General features: G+C 45.0%; 1 protein-coding gene across 1 annotated transcript; it reads right to left on the bottom strand.

Moving 5' to 3' along the window:
* Positions 1-11,331: 11,331 nt before the first annotated feature.
* LOC120370966 lies at positions 11,332-15,877 on the bottom strand. Its single transcript, XM_039486349.1, has 2 exons — positions 15,773-15,877; positions 11,332-12,788 (listed from the first exon to the last, which is right to left on the bottom strand). Exon 2 carries the CDS (start codon positions 12,784-12,786, stop codon positions 11,767-11,769), a length of 1,020 nt encoding a protein of 339 aa, XP_039342283.1. The 5' UTR covers positions 12,787-12,788; positions 15,773-15,877; the 3' UTR covers positions 11,332-11,766.
* Between the last annotated feature and the right edge of the window lie 4,710 nt (positions 15,878-20,587).

The following is a 20,587-nucleotide window of genomic DNA, read 5'->3' as shown; positions in this document are numbered from 1 at the left end:
TGCTGTTTTGTTTGTCTGGGACTTTGAGTGCCCCGGAAGGGGGTAGAACTGTAAGCAACCTAGCTGGAGGGCTAAGATTCTGCAACCCAGAAGGGTTGGAGGCTGGCTCAGAGCAGCAGAAAACCAGCTGAGAAACTGAGGCCAGGTGGCTGTTTCACCACCCAGTGCTGCAAGGGAGTGCTAGAACATGTAGTGGCGCATGCAGGCAGGTGACAGGCACCTGGCATGGAGGAGAAATTGAAACCGGTGAGTACTGACAGACACCCCATCCAGTTTGGTTAATCAGGAAAGATGAAGCAACAGACCCAGACCTTGCTCCTGCAATTGTGGCAGGGAGCCTGCAGAAATAGCAAAAGGCACAATTTGCTACTCAATAGTGGTCGCAGAAGGCCTACTTCCAGCAACAGGAGTGGTTGTGGAAGCAGCTGGGTCGATGGGTCCTGAGATTTTGCCTGGCATGGGAGAGGATTGCTTGGGGCAGCTGGTCCCTAGCCTGGTGGTCCCTGCAACTTTTGCCAGGCTGAACTCTTCCTGCAGGGAGTAGAACACAGACCTGGTTAGTGTCTTAGAGGTTTTGGGACCTTGCTCTCCAGTGGTTATGCCCAGAGACTAATTTCATAGAGAAAACCTAGGATCACTTGGTCCATGAGCACTCAGTGGGTGAGGCAATCAAGAGGGTACGAGCCTTTTTGGAGGTTGAAGGAGCCAAGAGCCCTGAGTGGCATGGTGGAATAGGAGGGGAAGGCTGGAAGAGGGGATTCCCCAAGCTCAGGAGTTGCAGGGAAGCTCTTCAGGAGAGAGTACTGAGTAGCCCAAAACAGGAATGCACAGTAGCTGCCAGGGCTTTGGTCAGTCCTACAATCTAACAGAATCACTTCTGGGGACAGCTGAGGAAGTCCAGTGGTGCACTTCAAGGTGCAGCAAGCCTGGGCATATCTAGTATGAATGCCCAATAATAATAATAATTTAAAAAATGAAGTGCAGTTAGCTGGGCTACTAGTCTAGTCAGGTTTGTAGCCTGGGCTCCTCTCTGAATGGCACCAGGACTCAGCCATATGTGGTACCAGTGAAGCTGGAAGGAGTGTCAGTGGAAAGCCTTGTGGACTTTGGATTTTGGCAAAGAAGATGGACGTACCTCCCTGAACACGTCTCGTGTGTGCATGGGGAAATGCTGCGGGTCTACCCCCCACAGAGGGGGACGTGGGGCTACAAGGATGGCGAGTTCAGCTATGTGCTGGGGTAGTAAGAGATGTTCTGTGACTGGTGACCTTAGTAAGAGACCGGTGAGGCATCCCAGTCCTGAGTGGGAGGAGATCAGTAACAACCTGAACCTGGAGCAACTTAGGATGGGGAAAGCCAATGGCTGTTCAGAAAAGGAATGGAGGGAACTGGACATTTTGAGTTGAGACAGCTGTGAGGAGCTTTCGTCTCCTTTTCAGAGCTCACAGGGATAGCTTGAAAAGCTGTTGACGAGAGCTGGAGAATGAAGCACTTCTGGGCAAATTCTGTCAAACCGAGAATAAAACCAGAGCAAGAATTAGCACGTTCTAGGGTGGAGGCAGAGCATGAGGAACAGCAGGAGTTGGCCATGCAGAGACGGGTGCCAGGGAACAGAAACTCATGTTGGAGACAGAACAGTGTACAGTTGGGACCCAGACAATACCTCTCATAGAAACACGAGCTGTCTGGGTGACTGCAGCCCCTCCTCAGCGCATCAAGGCCTTGGCATCAGGCCAGAGGAAAAAGTGTTCCCCGGAGACAGGGCAGTCGGAGGACACCCCAATGATGCAAAGAGACCAAGTTCTCCATTCTATTTAGAGTCTTTGAGTTAATTACAAATCTTTGTCCTTTTTCTTAGGATTCAGACAGTATTTGAGTCCTCCTTTCTGGTAAACACTATAATATAATAAGATATTTCAAAGCATAATCAAAGTTGCATCCCTTTTGAAGTGTTGAAAGAGGGGCCCAAAGAGACTTGAATCATTTCTGTAGTTTCACAAGAACTGCTGGTAGGAAGTATTTCTATAATTTTTTTTTATCCTTCAGTCCTGTCCAGTCATTTGTTTGTTCTGCAGTTCAATGCACAAACACTGCCCACCATCCCTGAATACACCTATGCATAAAGAATTTCAAGAGTATTTTAAAAGGATAACCATTACTGTTTCAACATTCAAAGAGAGGCATTTAGAATTAAACCTTTCTAAGCTATCGTGTTTGCTGATGGTAAAGTTTATCCTTTTGGCTATTTATGATTTTATCAGTAGTATTTTGATGTGCAGGTTTGTAAAGAGATGGAAATAAAATGTTTCAATTTTACTTGTAAATAAGGAATATGGAGTGAATGACAATATTTTAGTTCAAGCAAGAAAACGAAATTTGTAGATGGAAAGAACTTAAATCCTTTCTAGTCCATTCCTCAGCAAATGTGGGGTGATGCATTTATTTAGTCCCATAATACATCTCATATTCAGAGTCTCTAAATCCAACAGAAAAGTATTTTATATACAAATTTTTAAGGTGGTGGTAGAATTTTTTTTTTAATGACTAATACTCAGAAAGAACAAACCATTTGAGAGCCAAACATACCCCACGCCGCAGTGACACAAGTACACCAGTGACATTACCACCTTGCTAACCCTTCTGAGAGCAGATCTCTCCCGTTTCCTCTCTCAGGTTGAAACCTGCCACTCAGCGGTTGTGACACTGCATAACTCAGGCTTTGTTAGCTACAGAAAAGCGGGGAAGAGTGAGCGTCGGTGGTGGAAAGTCTGGTGCCAAATTTAAACTTCAGTGGAAATGTGGGGGAAATTCTGGACCAGGTGAGTGGCTGCTTAACGAATGTTGCAGAGGCTGTCATGTGGCCTCTTTTTCCCACAGGTTTTGATTTTGCATTTGAAAATAACATTTTAGCTGAGACAAATTTTGTTCTTTCACCCCACCTCACTTTCATTTTAGTGGGAGGCAATGTGGTTCAATGGGTACACACTGGCTTGAGACTCAGAAGCTCTGGATTCTCTTCATGGCTCTGCAACTGCTCTGCTGTGTGCCCTTGGGCAAGTCACCTCACTGCCCCATGCCTCAGTTTCCCAATCTGTAAATTGTGTGTGTGGGGAAATGAGACTTATTAACACCTGGTGGTAGCACTTAAGATGTATGTCTACACTGCATACTAAGCCCAGGTTGTCACAGGTTTGAGCCCAAGACCCCGTTCCATCCACACATTTCAGCCTGATTCAGGTCAGCAAGCACTCAAGCCCTGGGTCCTAGGATCTTGCTAGTGGGGTGGGTCACAGCCTGAGTCCTGCTGTGACTTGGGCTCAAGCCCTGTCATTTTGCAGTGTGGACACAGCTCAGTTCACAGACCTGAGTCACAAGGTCTGTGTCATGCAGTATGGGCGCATTAGCATGGCTATGAGCCCGGGTCCAGCAATTGAAAACCCAGGCTTACATGCACTGTTCATATAGGCCGATACAATATTCATACAGGCCGAAGTCCCACTGTGGTAAGCACTGTACACAGGGATAGAAAATGATGGACCTTTTACAAAAGGAAGTTCTCTTTGGATCAAGTGCTTTGAGATCTGTGGTCAGAGACACAGAACTGTTGATAGTGGTGGTCAGGTACTGGGCAAATTTCCCTGTGCTCCTTGTTCAAATCAGTCCTGATCTAAAGCACCCTGCCTATCTAATTCAAGGACTCATGGATTGTAAGCGCTTTGAGACAGGGACTATCATTTTCTATGTGTTTGTACAGCGCATTGCACAATCTCATTGGCCCGTCAGCATTATTGCAATGCAGATATTAATTAACACTTAATGTGGGCTCTAAGCTGTCTTCTGTGTGCTTGTGACGAGGGGGGAAATTATTAAAATATTCTTTTATCCATTCAAAGAGATGTTGGTGTGTCTCAATGCTGTTATCAATTTTACTTATCAGTACTGATGGCCTTTGCACAACGTGGGCATACTACTAGCCAGGGGAGTGCTTGTAAGTGTTTTTTGTAAATCACTTGGCTCGCACGAGCAGACAGCTGTGGTTAACACCCCCATTTTTGTGACATTTCCTGTGGCGCTTGTTGCAGGTTGATGGGCTTTCCACCAGCTTCTGAAGCTTTGTTTAGACACCAAATGCAGGAAATAGTTGACGAAATACTAATAAAAATAAATAAAGGAGCCACAGTCTGATTTGCCTTGCCAAACACAAATACAAACCAACGTTCCAAATGGGCCAGTGATTTCAAAGGGCTTTGGATCAGACCCTAAGTTTTAACTGGACAGTCCTCCAAAAAACTCAACCAAACCCTATCTTCACCTCTCGAGATACTGCTCTGTGCCAGTGTCCTGGAAGTATTGCCTCTGGAAGGGATCAATTCTGGGGAAGGCATCATTGCCAGGGATGTTTATGTGCATTTGCATCCTAGTCATTAACCTCCTGCCCTGTCACATACCTGAATGGAGGAAGCCAAACTTCATGGTCTGGGGCTGGAAACCTGCTAACAAGTGCTGGCCCACCAGAATGCTACTGATAATATGGAGCATATAGCCATCGCGTACCCAGCAATGTCTGTATTTCACGACTGGATGTGCAGGCTGTCCATTTCTGTTATCATGACACTTTTCCTTGGATCTCCGTTCCCCACACAATTACTGGTACAAGGCCTTTGGTTAATAGCACACTTGAGGGTTTCATACACTAAAGACCAATAAATCCTGCCCAGTCACTAACTCGTCTTTTCCTGTCTTAATTAGTTCACTTTTTTTTTAACACCACTTATCATACGTCGCTAATAGTTGATCAAAAATATGTCCTCCAGAAGCTATCAGGGCATCAATTAGGCACAGTTCCACAGGTCCTTCTTCTCAAAGTTCTCCCAGAAGAGCTTTCTCTTCAGTTTTTTAAAATGAATGATCAATTGGAAATTAACCCGTAGCTCCTACAGCTACTTTGATCTTCACTAAATATCACTCATCTCTTGCTCCTATGCCGTATATTAACTGCTCGGATGCAAGTCTTGCTGCTCTTTTTAAAACAGTGTTTACTTCACAACGTTTTATACCACTCTCTGGATTTGAAGAATTTTGTATTTGTTCAGTTTTTCTGCTCATAACTAATTCATCTTTAGGTACCATCCATCCAGCTTCCTTCTGCTCTAATTTCTGATCTTAGAGACTCGTTTAAGCCTTAATATTCCATTGCATCATAAGCAGTTCCCCTTAATCTACTGGGCAGTGATCTTCCAGTCACCTATGGGCTCCTCTGCAGGCCACAGTAGCTGGAGCACGGAGAGTTCTAGCCATACCCTCATCTCAAACACATCCCATCAAACCCTGGGCAGAGGCCCTGGAACAATTTTTCTAGTGGGGGTGCTGGGAGCCATTGAACCAAACTGCAAACCCTGTATATAATGGAAACTACTTCAAGCCAGGGGGTGCACAGCACCCCTACTTCCAGCTCCTATGACCCTGGGGCCTGTGTCTGCATGCTCTGCCCTGGGGCCTGGTAGGCCAGCCCTATACTACTGTGGTATCCCCTTTGCAGTAACAGAATTCTTGGCTGGGAGGAATCTGGCTGTTTTCCATCCCTTGAAGTGGTGTTGCAGCGCTAGAACACAGCCAAGTTGTGGACTAGATGTCTGAAGGAGTTGGGAGTGCACTGGCCTGAAGTTTCAGGGGTGAGAGATGAGGGAGCAGCCACGAAGACTTGTGACAACCATCAACTTACTTCTGGCTTGTTGGGTCTGAAAACTTGCGGAGTTCATTTATCAGGGCACCTCCAATTTCAGGGCAGGAAAGACAGGAGACTTGGGGCCCAAACCATCACGGTTTGGGCTCACAATGAGTAAACCTGGGCAACCAAAGCAGACTGATTCCAAAGAGCTCCATTCTGCAGGAGGGAAGGGACTTTAAAGGTACAATACCCAGGTACAATGACGCAGACTTGTTATGAGCCAGCCCCCAAATCCAAAAGGAATATGGCTCTATTCACAGCCCACGCTCCAGTTCCTTTAGACTGGAAGCTTCCTGTTGTTGATTAAAATGAATGTGAACAGCTAGATTTCCCTTAAAGCCGTGGCTCTTAACCTTTCCAGACTACTGTACCCCTTTCAGGAGTCTGATTTGTCTTGCGAACCCTCATATTTCTCCTCACGTAAACTACTGGCTTACAAACTCAGGCATAAATATACAAAAGTGTCACAAGCTATCACTGCAAAATGGCTGACTTTCTCATTTTTACCATATATTTATAAAATCAATTGGAATATAAATATTGTACTTGTAATACATGGAGCAGTATAAACAGGTCATTATCTTTATGAAATTTTAGTTTGTACTGACTTCCCTACTGCTTTCTATGTAGTCTGTAGTAAAACTTTGCACTTTACTATGCAGAAGAAAAATCCTGTGTGGTTTTTTTTGTTTTTTGTTTTGTTGTTTTAAATAGTTTAACCCAGTACAGTATTGTATTTGGTGGGGAATTGGGGTTTGGTCTCTGCTGCTGCCTGATTGTGTACTTCCGGCTCCAAATGAGGGGTGTGGTTGACGAGTCAGTTCATATCTCTGGTGTTTGTATCTCTCTGAGGTTCTACTGTCCCGCCATTAGTCTCTTGTGCTATATACTGATTATACTCCAGACCTACCCTGAATGGCCTATTTGTCCTTAACAGCTGAGCCAGTGTCACATGGTCATCCTCTGATCAATATCTGTCTGAGCACAGAAATGTACCTCCTGTGGTGCAAAAGGCCTCTTGCTATGTTCTGACTGGGGTAAGACTTCCCGGTTTTTTTCTTCACCAAACAACTCTGATCATGTGGGTCCATCACCACCTCGTCTCTTTAAATGATTAGTGACTTTGCCATTTGAAAACTCTGATGATAGGTTTTTATTCTACCCTTGCTGCTGGTTCTCAGTCATCGCATTCTTTCTGTGTGACTCACCATTAGAGCTGAGTGCATTACGGGAGTGGGGGGGGGGAATTGAGAGTTCAGAAGGGGCTTTCCCCCCGTTTGCAAATTCTGAATGAGCAAGGCTTGATTCTTTCTGTTTGAGTGTGTTCTTATTTGTAACTGAGTGGTTTGCGTAAAAAAGTGTTAATCTATGGATTGCTGGCAGGTTGGTCGCTATGTCTGAGAGTGTCGGAGCTGTCTAAGAGATTTAATGCATTTTTAATGGAAAGTGGCATCCAAATCCCGTTGGCAGCTTTCACAGTCTCGGAAAGTGGGTATTTGCTCTTTGTGATTTGCTAGACACACTATGGGATTATTTACCCAAGTCACATGGTTTTGATTTTATTCTAATCTTATTGGTGGACTTAAACTTTATCGATTGGTATTCCTTTATTCTGTTTGAACCATCCACAAACAGGTTGGGATTGTTGCTGATTTGTTCCATATTAGCAGTTGCTTGACTAATCTTTTCTATGAATAAAAAAGAGAGAGCTTTTTCATAATGGCCATGACCGTCCTTCCAGGGCACCTATTCCTGGGAGTCCGCATTTGTGCTGGTATTTATACAGCTGGTTTGCTTTCTGCAAACATGCTGGCAAATAAAAAGTTGCACAAATGAATAAACAAGTAGCAAATACCGTGGCGTTGTTTAGTGTTTAAAACAGGGAGAACTTGTCTCTGACAATTAAATTATTTTTATGTAAACGTAATATAACCTCGTAAGCTGCAGCCCCCATCCTGCTCCCCGGCTGGAGTGCTGGAATGGGGCAAGGATCTCGAAGGCTGGCTTAAAACGCCTGGTGGGACAGATCCGGCCCACGGGCCATAGTTTGCCCATCCCTGCTCTAGCAACTGTTCCACAGCTACCAGCAACGTCATTCTGCTGGGTCTAGTCACAAGACTGTTCGTAAATACTTTGTTTTCTGTATTTTTGCTAAAATGTTTGTTTTGCAGCAAATCTAGCCCACAGCACAAAGCAAAATGGAAGGCTCTGCCCAGGGTTTTAGTGATCATAGATCAAACACCACCAGAGCGTAGCTACTGGGGTTGTATTGTGATTGTGAGGAGTCCTGGGTTGCTGGAGAGGACAGGAAGTTCAATGCATCTGCTGAACTTGGAAATCCCAAAGCCAAAATCTTCATATCAGGATTTTGACCCTGTTATCCATAAATTGGGTTTCATTAATAGCTTCTTAGATTTTTAAAGCCAGCAGGGATTGATAGGAACATGTAGCCTGGCCACCTAGACAACACAGGCCAGAGAATCTCCCCTCCTGATTCTGGCATTAAGCCACTCACTGCTCTCTGAGCCAGAGCACATCTCTGAGAAGGCCATCCAATCTTGATTTAGAGACTGCAAATGATGGAGAATCCACCCCCAGGTCCCTAGGTAAGTTGTTCCAGTGGTTAATTCCCCGCCCCTGTAATCCCATAGCCGCAGCGAGGCACACGGGTTTAACACAGACATGGGGGTGATAAAGAAGGCAAAGTGCTTTGCTTTTTAAAAACGACTTCTCTAAAGCTGAAGGGGGGAAGTTTTTTTGAGGTTGGCTGAAGCCAATAAAAATAAAATCCCTTCACCCTCGCTTTCTCTTTTGGTGAACGCTGCTTCAGTGTCTTTCCATTTCACACTTTCCGTCATGTCTGCTCCCCGCCCCGTTTCCGCCTCCCGATAGGTTCTGTTTTTGTCAGTCCTCACCTCAGTTCTCTCCTCTTCTGCCCCTCCCTGTTACCGTCAGTATTGCAGTTCCCCCTACTTCTGCTGCCCTACTCCCTTCCTACCTGTGCTGCTCCCGCCTTCTGTGAGCAGGTAGCAGCTTTGGCAACTTATTGTGAGGCTCATGATGTGTGTTTCTTAAAGCCTCAACCCCTGCAGTCAAATTCTTTCAAGAGTCTTGGTTTTACTGGGCCTCACTCGAGCCTCCTGCCTGGCAGGACAGAGCACAACATGGCTGTCAAGGTGCTCTCAGCCGTCTGAAAATGGATGTGCTTGCCGTGGAGTCAGTCTGCACATACATGTCATACAAATGGTCGTGTGGCCTAAATGTCATACAGGTAACAGCGGCATTGAAAAAAGCAGGTACTGCAACAATCTCATTGAACATTTTTATTTACTTACCCTCTCACAAGCATAAACACATTTCTGTCTATTGGTGGTACATACAATAGGCACAGATTTGCTAGGCATTGCAGCCTCATAAATATTTACTTGGAGGGTAATTATGAGGGGAAGAGGGGGACACAGCATCCTTTCACTCCAGATGGTGCCTCAAGAGATCAGTTAACACATGCAGAAGGGAGCAAAGCACCAAGAGGAAAGGAGGCAGGCAGGCAGCCTTCCAGTTATTCACCATTGTTCTGTGAGTTGTAAAAGCTAGAGATGATATCCTTTACTCCTCGAAAACCTCTCTCCCCTGGGCCATCATGGATCTTCCATATGGCCAAGTCATACATTAAGAAAATTAAATGAAAAGCTTCTCAGCTCAACAGCTTATCATGCTGTAGTGGAATGCAAAAAAAAATTCAGGGTCTATATGGGTCAGAAAGGTGAGGAGTCAACAGCTTCAAACTTACCTGCTAACCAGTAGGTGTTGATGAGAAACTGCGCCCTTGCTTAACCTAACCAGGGTTTTTCAGAAATGGCCTCAGAGCATCTTTCATGATTACACCTTTGTAATCATAAACATTTCTCTTTTAAGTTTCAGCAGCACACACACGTTTCTCTCCTTGTTCTTCTGTCTGCAAACTAATTTGCTACTAGTAATATTTTGCAGACATTTTCCCCTACATTTCTCCACTGGTTATGGAGTGAGATGTGCATCTTTCTGTGAGTAATGAAATGTGTGTTTTAAGTCTGTTCACAACCCTTTAAATGGAGGAGCTATAATTGAGTTGGTTGTTGTGGCGGTTTTCTCACCTCTAAGTCACTAAGTACTCTTGCAATCCTCTCAAGCAGTCATTAGCGTCCCCTTATATCCATTTAGATACTCATCTGCACAAAGTAACTAATAAATCTAAATTGCACCACAATAAATAGCTGTAATTAAAGGAGGATTAAAATAGGAAGGAGTTTATTTTAAACTGCCTCGACATTTGTTTTTAAAATGTTGACTGAACCATAGACATCCCTGACCACTTTCGTGGTTAAAATGCACATGCATTGCACACTCACGGGGTCAGTCATTTTAATTTAGTGGTGACCACCTGGTTTGTGCTCTGTCTTGGGGGAAATCCAGATTCATGACTCAGACTCTCTCTCTCTCTCTTTCTCTCACTGGTATCACTGCAGATGTAACGTTAACAAAAGACGGATCACTTTGTATATACCGTAGGGTTCAGTGTCCCTGGAGAGACACAGGCCACATACAAAGAGCTTTTCCTCCTTGGCTCTCACAGCACTTCACACAAAAGTAAGTCAGTATTATTAGCCCCACAGTATCAGTGAGGAGACAGGCACAGAAATTAACTTGCCCAAGGCAACACACTGAGGTTATATTTACCCTTTCAGCAGTGAATTACGCACCCAGCTCCATGAGACATACTCATACTAGCTCTGCTATTTTTAGCACGCTAGCTTGATAAATGTACCCTCAGTAGCACGGGCAGGGGCTAGCGACCCTGAGTAGTTACCCAGGGGTCTGGGTGGGTTGGTATGCAGAGTGGTCAGCCCATGCTACTGCTGCTATGCTAGCAGAGTTGGACCTCAAACAGGATTCTCTGACTTCCAATCGTCTGCTTTAATCACTAGACTATGCTGCCTCTGTACAACACTACGCATTCTAGAGTGCAGTTGGGTTGCAGAATCTGTGCGCAATCTATTTGTTCTCTACATCTTGAACAGTGGGATTGTGTGTGTGATAGCTTTTAAGTATCAGTGGATAAGCATAATCAAAAACTTAGTATGCACAGGCAGAGAAGAGCATAACTCTGAAGAGAATGCCAGTACCTGGGCTGCTGGGAATTCACTTGAGTCCCTAATAGCAGTGAAAAAGCAGACAGTTTTCACTAAACTACAAGAATAGCAACACAAGACAAGCACTGGCATGTTACTGTACAGGCTTCTACACACGGAGTGCCTGATTCTCCTCCCTTGCCAGCATAAATCCAACATGCTTCTAGTGAAGTTAATTGTACGCACAAGGAGAGTTCTGCCCAAGGAGGTTTTTGTATTTTCCACCTCGCATGCTAATAGATTGAGTTTATCAAGGAGACCGCATCACTTCTAGAGCATTTACATGTTGAAATGTTTAACCCACCAGCTGTCAAATGAGAAGTTAGCAGTGAGGCTGACCAGCCTCTCTCAGAACCTGCACTTGTGTCAGAACGCACCTATAGTGCTGTCTGAGTTTCCTTGCAGAGTGACTACATCCAGGGGTGTGACGTGTGCTGTAAACCACCATTGGCTTGATGCTCCTACAGATTACCCATCCCACTTCTAAACAGCCGTTTCCCCTGTTTAGTGTACCCGACTGATACTTCCATCTCTGATGTAGAGACACGTATTATTACAGCTGTTCTCAGAGCACAAGACAGGCACGTGCAAAAGGAGTTGCTGAGCTGAGGAGAGAAGCTGTTACAAATGCGTGCATATCTGAGAGCTGAATCAATAGTTCGGTTTTTAAAGCATGGCCACGTTAGTAGATGTATTGCCTGTTTGCACATAGATGAGAGGTGTAATGGGTCACAAATGTATCTGCTTCATTGTAAACATGTAGACTGCACCCCTCTTCTCTGCACAATGCAAGCAGGTAGCAGGGAGAAATTTTAAGACAGCAGTGGCCACAATTTCTTGCAAAAGATACAGCTGCTCAGCATCACTTTTTCATATTTCTGCGATGGCAGGAAGTAGGCAAGCTTTAACCTTTGCTCCTTTCCAGGCACACTTGCACTCAGAGATCCAGCTGTGGATCATGGCTTTTTTATCTACATGAAAGCATTGTGGGTAACATTGCTTATTAAGAACATCTCCCTTCACAGTTTTGTTATAGCTAGAAGATTTCAGCTCTTCTTTTTCAGTGCCACCTGCTGTTTTGAACACAGCACATTGTCTTCGTAGAGGGCAGCTCAAAACCTTGTTTCCTTGCAGTTTCTGTCTTGGTGGGTGTGGCCATATCCATTTACCATCAATGAATATGGTGCAGTTTTCTTTCTGAGTTTGATCGTTTTCAGAAATGGCCGTTATCTTATTGCTTTTCAGACACTTCTGCTCTGGGCAGCTATTTTCTCTCTCTATTGGTCTTGGAGAGGGAAGCCTTGGAAAACTGAATACCCCAGCTAGATCCTGTTTCTCTGTTTTTTCCTGAGAGGTGGATGGATGAATTTCATCCCCTCTCCTGGTATCACAAGGGCTGAAATGGCTACGCTGTGCATCATCAGTGCTAGAGCTTTCACCATAAACAGAACCTCTGTAGCGTCGTGTCTTCTCCGCTTGTGCGTACAACTGTTCCAGTGGGTCAGCCCTGGTACAGGGGTATAGCTTTGCATTGTCAAGTACTAAACTAACTTTTTCTAAAGACATCATGTCTGAGAAGATGTTGGTCAGTTTGCACTTTGGGATGACTTGCTGTGCCACTGCCAGCTTTGGGAACCAGGACACTCTTTGGAGTGTTTCTAATACCTTCTTGTCTTGGAACACACAGTTGTTTTCAGGAAGCACTGGGAAGGTGGGTCTTGCCAAATGGCAGATAGATTGAAGGTAGTCGTCACTGGAACAAGAATCTGAGTCGATAGAGAAGCCCCCAACGCCTTTTGCATTGCTGGTTACATCATCTAAAATTTCCTCCTGGGTTTCACAGATGGTTGGGAGAGGCTTTGATACAGTCAGTCGTATGCGGGGTGCCATTGCTGCAAAGAATATACATAGTGTTATTAGTATATGAAAAAGATCAGCTATGTTACAGGAACTCTGGCATTTCTGTACATTTCATATGACCTCTCTCCCCTGCCCCTGCTGTAGTCAAGAAGTAAGCAGTAGTGTACCTGGGAACTTTTGAGCGATACTGTTACTAAATCTTTATTTCAAGGGTTTCAGAAAGGGGTAATGAACAAAATATACCACATGGTTGATTACTCAGACCTGGTCAAGGAAAAACAATTCAGCAAAGAAGCTTACGCAGTTGAAATCCCTGGCAGTAACTTTGTTCCTTTCTAAAACAATGCAAGGGAAAAACACCTAAACAATCCACAGATTTGCACAATAGCATTCTAGTACAGTCAGTTTTGGAAGAGCAAGATTATTAGCAGAGGCCTAATGGTGGCTCCTGCCTGCTGTCCTTGCTCACTCACTCCCCTGTTGTGTGTAGCGCAGTATAACTGGGTGGCTTGCCTGAGAAAAGTGTGGGATCAGGCCCTAGTTAATAGGGGAAATATCTGATATTCAATGGATATTGTTTGAGCTTTTCCATAGGCTCAGAAATAAGGTACATGATGGTGCAAAAATGTCCTCACGTTCATCTGTTCCGGTGGTTGTATGAATAAATGTAATTCTGCTCTGCTTATGCAGATGCAAGGGGAATAAAATGTAGGTCCATCACAATATGAGTATTACATGCAGTTTTTGATGTTCAGGGCTCCTGCACTGCTCCCACCCATGCCAGTGGGAATTGTTTATCAACTAGCATAAAATCTTAAGGATTGTTTCAGTTCTCAGAGTGCTGTTTCCAGTTTGTTTATTGGTTTAAAGATTTTCTGGCAGAAACGATCATATTATGCCCTTTATCCAGTTCTTGACTATCTTCTAAATTGTTTGCAGTGTTGCTGTAACTGTGTGTGTTCCCCAGGATATGAGAGACAAGGTGGGTGAGATAATGTCTTTTATTGGACCAACTTCTGTTGGTGGAAGGTACAAGCTTTCAAGCTTCATAGAACTCTTCTTCGGATCTGGGGAAGCAGGGCCACCCAGAGGATTCAGGGGGCCTGGAGTCTTCAGCAGTGGGGGTCCTTTCACTCCGGGTCTTCGAGGCACTTTGGCAATGGGTCCCGGAGCAAGTGAAGGACCCGCCGCCGAAGACGCAGAGTGGAAGGAGCCCTTGCCGCCGAAGACCCGGAGCGGAAGAAGCTCCGGGTCTTCGGCAGTGGGTCCTTCACCTTCACTCACTCTGGGTGTGTTCAGCACTGAAGGACCCACTGAAAACTCTCTCATGGGGGCCCCTGAAAACTCTCGTGTGGGCCTGGGGCAAATTGCCCCACTTGCCCCCGCCCGCCCCCGGCTGGCCCTATGGGGAAGTAACCAGAGTGTCTTAGGCTGAACAAGCTGTTCCAACTTGTATTTAGCTAAGGGGCTCACACATGCTGTTGGAGCCCACTTAAAATGAAGTGGGTAGTTAAAGGTTAGCAGGCAGTGAGGTGTATTACAAATTGTTGTAATGACCCATAAAATCAGTGTCTCTGAGTCCATGGTTTTCAGTGTCTAGCAGAGTTACGAATTTAAGTTCCCAGGCTCCCTTCATCAGACTTGTATGAGAATACTCAGAGTCAGAATGGTACAAACTCCACTGTATGCTTATTTGCATAATTAGGTATTTATATGCATATATCATTTTCTCTATTGCCGGAAATAAATCCGGGCTTTGTTGAACCTCTACAGCAAGTTGACCACGTATAAAATGCAAACAATCTGCTCATCCTCAGCACACCAGTGTAGAAATTGCTCTGTATTCTCCCTCCTGCTCTGCTCTGTTCATGGTTTTTATCTTAGAGCAGGTCTACACTAGAAGTGCTACATAGGCACGGCTGTAGCACATCTGGTGAAGACGCTCTCTGCTGTCGAGAGAGCGTCTCCCGCTGACATAGCGCAGGTGTGGACAGTGCTTAGGTCTCTGTAACTTGCGTTGCTCGGGGCGTGTCTTCTTCACACCCCTGAGCGATGTAAGTTAGATCGACTTAAGCAGTAGTGTAGACCTGCCCTTAGATACAACCAGAAAAGTAAACTGAACCCAGAAATTGTTGAATTTAAAATAAGTCCCATCTGGTTAAAGCAGGTGTTAGGTTTGCTTTTTACTTCCCTTCTTTTCCATCTACTCTTCCTCTTTAAAGCCTCCAAGCAAGAAAATTAGGTCCTGATTTTTGCTCCCGTTGGTGTGTTGCCATCAGTGTCCGTGGTAGCAGGATCCGGGCCCAGCTGTCCAAACGTGGGTATTTTGGAGTTAAATCTCCCAGTGCGTCTTTGGGCACCTAGAGAAGTGGCCTGATGTTCAAAGGGGCTGGGTACCTGCAACTCCCATTAACTTCCCTTCTTGCTCACATGGCCCATTCTCCCCTTCTCTCAGAGCAAACAGTCCGGTTATGTATTTCCAATGACCCCTTCAGATGGCAGTGGGGAGATTTCAGACTTGCGGGAGGTCTACACAGCACTTCCCAGCTCAGGTAGACAGACGCAGTAGCTCTGCTCCAGCTCCCCCGCTTAAAAATAGCTGGGTGAGGTGGCATGGGCAGCGGCATGGGCTAGCCACCCATGTACGTACCCAGGGAATCGTGCGGGATACTCGGGGCTGGCCCAAACCAATACAGCCACTATACTGTCTTTAGGGGCTTCCCCTCCCCTGCAAACTCACACAGCTACGTCTGACCTGGCTGAACTCAGACAGAATCCAGCTGAGATCACATCAGCACCGCGGTGCTAGAAAGCCGCGCAGAGGCCATGGGACAGGGCTAGGCTCTGTGGCCCTCCTAGTCCCCTGGCTAGGTGCTGGATGGGAATAGCAATACCTACTGAACCTACAGATATGTGGGCTCCCCTGTTTTCGAGATCCCTGAAGGTTCACAAGCTCTAATGGCTGTGATCCCATTTAAGCAGCACTAGAGACAAAGGATCTATTTCAATTCCTTACCTGGATATTTTTTTTTCTCTCTTATAGCTGGGTGTATTTCTAATCTTCAGTTTTCAGCACCTTTCTCTCCTTGCTTCCAAGACGGAAGATTAAGCTGTCTAAAACTGGACTGTGCATCAGGCTAACAGCTTCCAGTCAGCTGATTGTGCTGTTCTTTTGTTGTTGTTGCTAAATATAGACTGCTGGATCCCTTGCATTTCCTGAGAATCCTAATTTGATAAATGCCTTGTATTACCGGAAAGGCAGAATGGAATCAGCGAGGCAGGACAATGGTATTGGCAGCAAATCCTCTTTGCTGTGGGAATGTGGTGATGATCAGTTATAATGTTTTACATTTTCAGAGAGTAAAATGTAAATGTGGTGTTATGTACGTGTCCTGGAGCCACAGGAAGAGAGCAGCTGTATGTGCATTGCATGGAGTCTGTGTGAAAATACTAGCAATATCTTCATCTTGATTCTCAGTTGCTAGCTTCAGGTGGGGTGAGGGAGAAACACAAGGGAGCTGGTTACAGGTCCTTGATCCTGGAGCAATCTGAAGTTTTAGAAGAGCCTCTTGGCTGCAGTCATTTATGCCAGTTAGCGAAGGATCCCAAGGGACAATCTGCCAGACGGGGATAGCCAGAGCACAGCATAGCCCCGGTCTGCTCCTCGCCATGCTGCCCACAACAAGCTTGCTGTGCTAGGGGTGGCAGGAAGACAGGTGCTTAGGGTTGTTATGTTGCCTCTATTCCCACTGAGGAGGAGATCCAGATGGCTTCTGTCTCTCTTGCACTAGGGTGGCACAAAGTGACCGGCACAGTTTGGACTAGTGGATAGAGCATTGGACTGGGAGTTGGCAGATCTATTTCTCTTCCTGGATCTGCCACTGACCTGCTGTGTGACTGTGGGCAAATCACTTCTCCTCTCTTTGCCCTCCTACCTTTTTCTTTGTCTGATTAGATTGTCTTTGGGTTCAGAGGGCAGGGAGGGGAGGAGTGTGTGTGTGTGTGTGTGTGTACACATACACACAATCCCTAGCACAATGGGATCCTGATCAGGGTTGCGGACATACAGTTGTTGTTTGTATTATAGAATAGTGCCTAAAGAGGGATGTGGTGCATCTGGTCCATTCTGTGTATACAGGAAGGATATGTAGTAAAGAAGTTTTCATTATATATGCTATGACATGGAGCTCTCATGCCATGTGCCAACCATCATCTTGACTACTTTGTAGGTTTCATCCTTTGCCCTACACTTCCTCTGCTTGTAGATCTCTTTAGTTTGCAAGTTCAGTCTTCCTATCTTTATTTACAATACCTTGCCTTATCTGGGACACCACTACTGTCATAAAAATAAACCAGAAAGAAAGGATGAGGAAAGGCTCCAGATTACTGGGGCAAAATAAGTAGCTGCCCTGGGGCCGTGGTTTAAAAGGGCCCAGGGCTGCTGCTACCGTGGCTGGAGCTCCGGGCCCTCTAAATCTCCGCTGGAGCCCCGGGCAGTGCAGGACAGGCAGTGCAGATGGGTGGGCAGGCTGGGGGATGCTGACCCCAGCCCCGCCTCTTCTGCCTGAGGCCCCGCCCCTTCCAGAGCTGGGCCCGTACCAGTAAGAGCTCAATTTTACTTTCACCCCTGATGTGATCACTGATGGAGTAAGAGACTATGCACTGTGAATAAGGGTGGCAAAATGAATGTTAATGAGGTGGCCACCATTTTGGCCAATAAAATGGGCATGAGACCACCAGGCCTAAAAGCACAAACTGCTGCAGCTTGAGCTAAAGACCTCAAATTTTGTCTGGGGCTGTATCAGACTCGGATCCTTTGTGGATCAGCACTGCAGGGGGGAGGGGGAGGAGGAGGACCTGTAAAACATACTTACCGGGGGTTTCACTAACACAGCACCTCCCCTTTGCTATTAACTTATTAATATGATGCTCAGCCTTAAAATCAAAGACCAGAGAAACCAACCATGGTGTCATCCATGGCCAACTCCTGAGTCTGTGAGATGCTGGTCACACTCCTCTCCTACTGACGTATGTCCTAGATAGACGTACGTACGCTGGTGGGAAACGAACCTCAGCACTTTAGAGGCAACACTTGGTAGGATCAGGCCTCGCTGTGTACTTACGATTCAAGATGGTTTTGGAAAAGTGTCTTCCCTCGACTTTGTGTGGTGAGAGGGAAAATGTGAGGACAAAAAATTAAAATGCAGTTCAGAAATACCAAATACGCTGTGGCTAAGAAAAAAATCCAGAGTGGAAATGCCAGAATTTGTGTGAGCAACACCATGCTGATAGACTTAACATGATCAAGTCCGTCGTCATTAAGTTGATGGACAAGGCGATATTCACCCATGTAGTAAAATGTCTCCAGTAGGAGAATCCTCCAGCTCCCGTCTCAATTGCTGTATCTTGATGTACAGCAAAGGGGAGCTGTTGTGCACATTTAATGGGGCTATGTGATAATATTCCCCCTGTAACTGAACCCTTACTCACCCGACAGGCTAAGCAGCAAACCTCATTCTGCTCTTGTTTACACTGGAATAAATCTGGAGTAGCTCCACAGATGTCAGTGGAGTTAGTCTAGATTTACCCCAGATGGAGTTCAGAGTAGAATCTAGCCTGAATCTGAAACTCAGGAGTTTGTTTTTTCAGAACTTTTTTACATTGTAATTCAGGGAGGACAGAATTCCAACCAGATGGCCCTAGTTTATCACTACGGCCGTAAATGATCTTTTCAAAACAGACAACATCTGCCATCGAGATACCCTAGTTTTGTGATTCGTGAATCAAAGGCTGCTTCTGCATCCTCATAGTCAGTCCCCTGACATGTAAATGAATGAAACAGCTCTGATTGAATTTGCCCTTCAGCTCTAACCATTGCAATTATCTCAATATAATTATGTAGAACTGGGGGAGGAGGGGGATGGGTAAAGACTACCTGTCTTAATTCAGGACCTCTTGTCTACCACTCAGTCTACAATACAGTTTTAAACTGGGTTGCCATGAGATTTCTTTGGTTTAAGAGGGTTTCAAACGCTGACTTCCCCATACCACTAACCATAGTCAGGATTAATTTGAGCCTCCCTCCACAGGTGAAATGGTGAGCGATAAGTCATACGGGCCCCAATTCAGGAAAGCACTTAAGCACGTCAGTAAGACTTTCCTGACTATGGATTTAGGCATGTTCTTAAGTGCTTTCCTGAATTAGCCACATCAGTCTGGCTTTTCTAGCTGACTCCTGCTGTTTCCACCTTATGTCAACATGCTACACGTCTATGAAGACTGGGTGTGATTTTGATCCTATTTTTTTACATACAATTTAATAAATAAAGCAAAAGTGTTTTGTGGGGAAAATACAGCATGTGAAAGCTGGGCCTTGAATGTGCTTTGTCTATTTCCTCAATAGCAAGAGAGAATGTATTCCTTAGTTCAGTATTTCTCAACCATATCAGATTGGCAACCCTTCAATCAAAAATGTTCACAACTCCCTTACATTTTCTTTACTTTGCTTATATTATTTTTGTATATTCTGAGAGCTTGACAGAGAACATTTGACCTTGAAGGATAAGGGAGTGTGAGGAATGAGATTCTTTACTTTGGGCCTTTTTTACATGGGTGAAATGGACTGTCCTAGCTATTCCAGTATAATTTAACTATTCTGAAATAACTCCCTTGTGTGGACACTCTGATCTGGAATACAAATGCTTTTATTCCAGAATAATTACTTTGTTTTGTGAGCAAAGTAATTATTCCAGAGGAAGGTATTCCAGAACAGCTCCCTCTAGGGATAACTACTCTGAATTTCTCCGGAACAGACAAGCCTTTGGATTGTTATAGAACTTTCAGTACCTTGTGATCACCCTGATTATCCTTTTGTGACTCTTCTGGGGGTTGCGACCCACTGGTTGAGGAAACACTGCCTTAGTTTATTACAAATACATTGAATACCGTGAGACGTTCAATGTGTTGTTTTCAAAGGGCAAGAATAGGTATAGAGAGCTACCAGCAACTACTTGGGGCTTAAATTTCCCCTCCTTGCCTTGCAAGGATAGTAATTACTGTAGAATGGAAAACTCAGAATACATTTACATAAGCAGATGGGTTACAAATACCTGGGATAGCCTCAATGGAGAAAATGACTAGGCTGAACGGGGCTGGGGGTGGGGAATAACACATGCCTGTGCATGTCGTTACTTTTTATAGAGTACTCCTGAGATGCATTTGTTTGTGCAGACATCGCTCTTTTCTGCTGTAGCCTTACCCCTTCTTGAAAGAGCCATGGCCCGATCCAGCAAACCGGTAACCAGGGGAATCTCAATGTGAGACTCTGCGAGTAGGGACTGACTTGTGTGAATAAGGTTGCAGGTCAAGTCTCGGTGTGACCTGAGTGTTGCACAGTACTTGGGAGCCACTACAATAAAGGTTTCAGAGTAGCAGCCGTGTTAGTCTGTCCATCAAAAAAAGAGAGCTTACTTGAGGCACCTTAGAGACAAACAGCTTTGGCAGCATGAGCTTTTTTTTTTTAAAGCTGACACAGACATGATGGAGAATGACATACACATATGTATGTATGTATGTATGTGTGTTGTGTGTGTCATTCAGCTCACTAGCTTTAGCTCTCAAAAGGCAAACTGATAATAAATTTGTCTCTAAGTGTTTTCTTTTTTTTTACTACAATAAAGTTCACCTTTGCCACTCTGACCTAGAGTAAAAATATAGTTTTCAGATCAAATGTTTTATTCAAATATCAAAGCACAATTCTTTGTTTATTCCAGCTCTCTGAGGATATTGTTGTAAAATTACATTTGCTCGAATCCAAGAATATTGGAATAGT

Source organism: Mauremys reevesii, linkage group 8 (assembly GCF_016161935.1).
Source record: "Mauremys reevesii isolate NIE-2019 linkage group 8, ASM1616193v1, whole genome shotgun sequence".
In the NCBI taxonomy this organism is placed as follows: Eukaryota; Metazoa; Chordata; order Testudines; family Geoemydidae; genus Mauremys; species Mauremys reevesii.
This window is presented reverse-complemented; position numbering and strand designations above follow the sequence as displayed.

Bases quoted from the DNA above. Each gene is read 5' to 3' on its own strand.
- LOC120370966 (XM_039486349.1), bottom strand. From the start codon at position 12,786: ATGGCACCCCGCATACGACTGACTGTATCAAAGCCTCTCCCAACCATC.